The sequence below is a fragment of the Nothoprocta perdicaria genome, unplaced genomic scaffold (assembly GCF_003342845.1).
Source record: "Nothoprocta perdicaria isolate Ctin4 unplaced genomic scaffold, notPer1 scaffold_251, whole genome shotgun sequence".
In the NCBI taxonomy this organism is placed as follows: Eukaryota; Metazoa; Chordata; class Aves; order Tinamiformes; family Tinamidae; genus Nothoprocta; species Nothoprocta perdicaria.
The window spans coordinates 706,495-709,914 of NW_020455479.1; the positions used below are offsets into that span (position 1 = coordinate 706,495).

Consider the following 3,420-nt stretch of genomic DNA (forward strand, 5'->3'; position numbering starts at 1 on the left):
GTCCTGCGGGGCGCGCGGGGCGTCAGCGGCGGCCGCCCCCGAGGCGCTGCGGGGGGCAAGCGCCGCCGCTCCCCGCTCACCTCCAGGAACGGGAATTCCTGCTCCGAGGGGTCGCCGGCTTCCTCGGGCTGGGGGGCGCCCCACGGGCGCCGCTGCTCCTCGCCCAGGGGCGACGTCCTCCCGTCCGGCTGCGCCCCGGGCGCCTCGGGGCTGTCGGCCTCCGCCGCGGCCTCCTCCATCACGGCCTCCGCGGGCGGTGGGGAGGCGCCGGGGCCCCGTGGGGCGGCAGGCGGCTCCGGCAGGTCCTGCTCGTCCACAGGGCCGCACTGCTCGTCCCAGGGGCGCGAGGCGGCCGGTGGCTCCTCCGCAGTGTCCCCCGGCACCGGGCTGGGCTCCCGGTCACCGTCGCTGCTCCTGCTCGGGGACACGAGACGGGACCTCGCGGCTCCGCCGGCTCCCGGTGCCACCGGCACCGCCTCCCTCCCGGGACGCGGGGCGGACCCCACGTGGCTCCCACGGGCAGGGGACAAGGCAGGGATGGGGCCACGGGGCTCCAGGGGACACCCAGAGGGACAAGGGACGCAAGGGACAGGACCCCCCATGCGGACAGGGGCGAAGCAGGGCCCAGCGCCGCCCCCCAGCTCCTCCGTGGGGCAGGACCCCATCCCTGTGCCCCAGAGGCGCCTCCGCGCGCGGCTCCCACTCACCGGTGCCACGCGGCCCGGTCGCTGCGTGCGGCACAGCGCGCGCCGAAGGCGCTCGCCCATTCCCGCCGCCCGGCCTCGGCCTCCTCCTCATCCTCGCGCAGCTCCGCGCTCCAGCCCGGCTCCGTGTCCCGGGAGGCACCGGGACAGCCGTGGGCGCGCACGGAGGGATCCCCAGGCCAATCTGCGAGTGTCTCACCGGGCTCTGGGTGCTCCCGCGGCTCCCTACACTCCAGCTCCACGGGCCAGGGCGCTGGGCCCTCGGAACCGGCTCCGGCCCTCGATGGATCCGGCAGCCGGGCCGTGCCGGTGGCACCGAACGGGTCGTGGTGCTGGGCCGTGGCCCAGGCCTGGCCGGGCTCGGCAGCGCCCTCCTGCGCCCCCGCGCACCCCCAGCCGCGCTCCGGGGCCGGCTCCTCGGGGGCACCTGCCCTTCCCGCACGGAGAAGGTCGGGCGGCTCCGCGCGGCCGGAGCTGCTGGTGCTGTCCCAGGCGGGCCAGCCGCTGCCCCGCTCCCTGTCCTGGCTCTCCATATCCTCAGGGCCGTATCTGCTCTCCCAGGCCGGCCGGCTGCGGCCGAACTCCCTGTCCTGGCTCTCCATGTCCCCACCCTGGCTGCACTCAGCCGCTCTGCCGGGGCCCAGCTCCCTGGCCTGCCTCTCCATGGCCCTGCGGCTGTATTCGCTCTCCCAGGCGGGCCTGCCGGTGCCCAACTCGCGGTCCCGCATCTCCACATCCCCGTATCCGCTCTCCCAGGCTGCTCTGCCCGGGTCAGGCTCCCTCTCCTGGCTCTCCCCGTCCCTGCACTGGCTGCGCTCGGCCGGCCGGCCGGGGCCGAACTCCCTGGCCTGCCTCTCCACGGCCCTGCCGCTGTAGCCGCTCGCCCAGGCTGCGTGGCCGGGATCGAACACCCCGGCCCGCGTCTCCACGTCGCTGCCTTGGCCGGGCTCAGCCGCACGACCGCGGCCGAACTCCCTGTCCTGCAATTCCAGGTCCCTCGTGCCGTAGTCACCGTCCCGCGCCGGCCGGCTGGGGCTGAACTCCCTGTCCTGCAATTCCAAGTCCCCGGCACCGTAGCCGCTGCCCCTGGCTGGCCGGCCAGGGCCAAACTCCCTGTCCTGGCTCTCCAGGTCCCTGGTGCCGTAGTCGCTGTCCCTGGCCGGCCGGCTGGGGCTGAATTCCCTGTCCTGGCTCTCCAGGTCCCCAGCACCATAGCCACCATCCCTGGTGAGCCGGCTGGGGCCGAACTCCCTGTCCTGGCTCTCCAGGTCCCTGGTGTTGTAGTCGCCGCCCCGGGCCGGCCGACTGGGGCTGAACTCCCTATCCTGCAATTCCAGGTCCCTGGTGCCATAGTCACTTTCCCGAGCCGGCCGGCTGGGGCTGAACTCCCTGTCCTGGCTCTCCAGGTCCTTAGTGTTGTATTTGCCGGCACCAAACTCCTTCCTGGGGCTGCCGGGATCCCCCGTGCTGGATCTGCCAGCCCAGCCCAGCGTGAAATCCTCGTCCTTGCTCCGGGTGTCCCTCTCGCCCAATTTCCTGGCCCAGGCAGGGCTGTTGTCCCTCTCCTTGACGCTTGTGTCCCCGGTGCCGTATCCAGCAGGCCAGGTGGGGCTGCTGTCCCCATCCTTGATGCCTGTGTCCCTGCTGCCGTCCCCATCACATGGCTCTGTGTCCCCAGCTGTGTATCCGTGGGGCCAGGCGGTGCGGCCGTTCCCGTCGCGCGGCTCCGTGTCCCTGGCTCCGTACACGGCCGCCCAGGCGGTGCTGCCATCCCTGTCATGTTGCTCCATGTCCCCGGTGCCGTATTTGGGGGGCCACGTGGCGGTGCCCTCCCCGTCCCGCGGCTCCGCGTTCCCGGTGCCGTATCCAGCAGGCCAAGCAGGGCTGCCATCCCTGTCCTCGATCCCTGCCGTGTCACTGGTGCCGTATCCGGCAGGCCAGGAAAGGCTGCCGCCCCCATCCTTCACGCCGGCATCTCTGGTGCCGTCCTTGTCGCGCGGCTCCGTGTCCCTGGTGCCGTACGCGGCCGCCCAGGCGGCGCTGCCGTCCCTGTCGTGTGGCTCCGTGTCCGCAGAGCCGCACCTGGGGGGCCAGGCAGCGCCGCCGTCCCCGTCGCGCGGCTCCGTGTCCCCGGCACTGCATCCGTGGGGCCAGGCGGTGCCGCCGTTCCCATCGCGCGGCTCCACGTTCCCGGTGCCATATCCAGCAGGCCAGGCGGGGCTGCTGTCCCCATCCTTGATGCCTGTGTCCCTGCTGCCGTCGCTGTCACGCGGCTCCGCGGCTCCAGCTCTGTATCCATGGGGCCAGGCGGTGCCGCCGTTCCTGTCGCGCGGCTCCGTGTCCCCGGTGCCGTACGCGGCCGCCCAGGCGGCGCTGCCGTCCCTGTCCTGTGGCTCCGTGTCCCCGGCTCCGTATCTGGGGGGCCACATGGCGCTGCCCTCCCTGTCACGCGGCTCCGCGTCCCCGTCACTGTCCGCAGCCGCCCAGGCAGCGCTGCCGTCCCCGTCGCGCGGCTCCGTGTCCCTGGTGCCGTACGCGGCCGCCCAGGCGGCGCTGCCGTCCCCACCACACGGCTCCGTGTCCCCGGCTCCGTATCTGGGGGGCCAGGCGGTGCTGCCGTCCCCGTCACGCAGCTCCATGTCCCCGGTGCCGTATCCAGCAGGCCAGGCGGGGCTGCTGTCCCCATCCTTGATGCCTGTGTCCCTGCTGCCGTCCC

General features: G+C 73.9%; 1 protein-coding gene across 1 annotated transcript in view; it reads right to left on the reverse strand.

The window, feature by feature from the left end:
- TNKS1BP1 (tankyrase 1 binding protein 1) overlaps window positions 1-3,343 on the reverse strand; it is a 4,613-nt gene extending 1,270 nt beyond the window's left edge. The window contains exons 1-2 of the mRNA XM_026040232.1: window positions 708-3,343; window positions 81-414 (exon numbers count right to left, since the gene is read on the reverse strand). Of these exons, the coding sequence (XP_025896017.1) occupies window positions 81-414; window positions 708-3,343 (2,970 nt within the window). The remainder of the gene's footprint in view (window positions 1-80; window positions 415-707) is intronic.
- Between the last annotated feature and the right edge of the window lie 77 nt (window positions 3,344-3,420).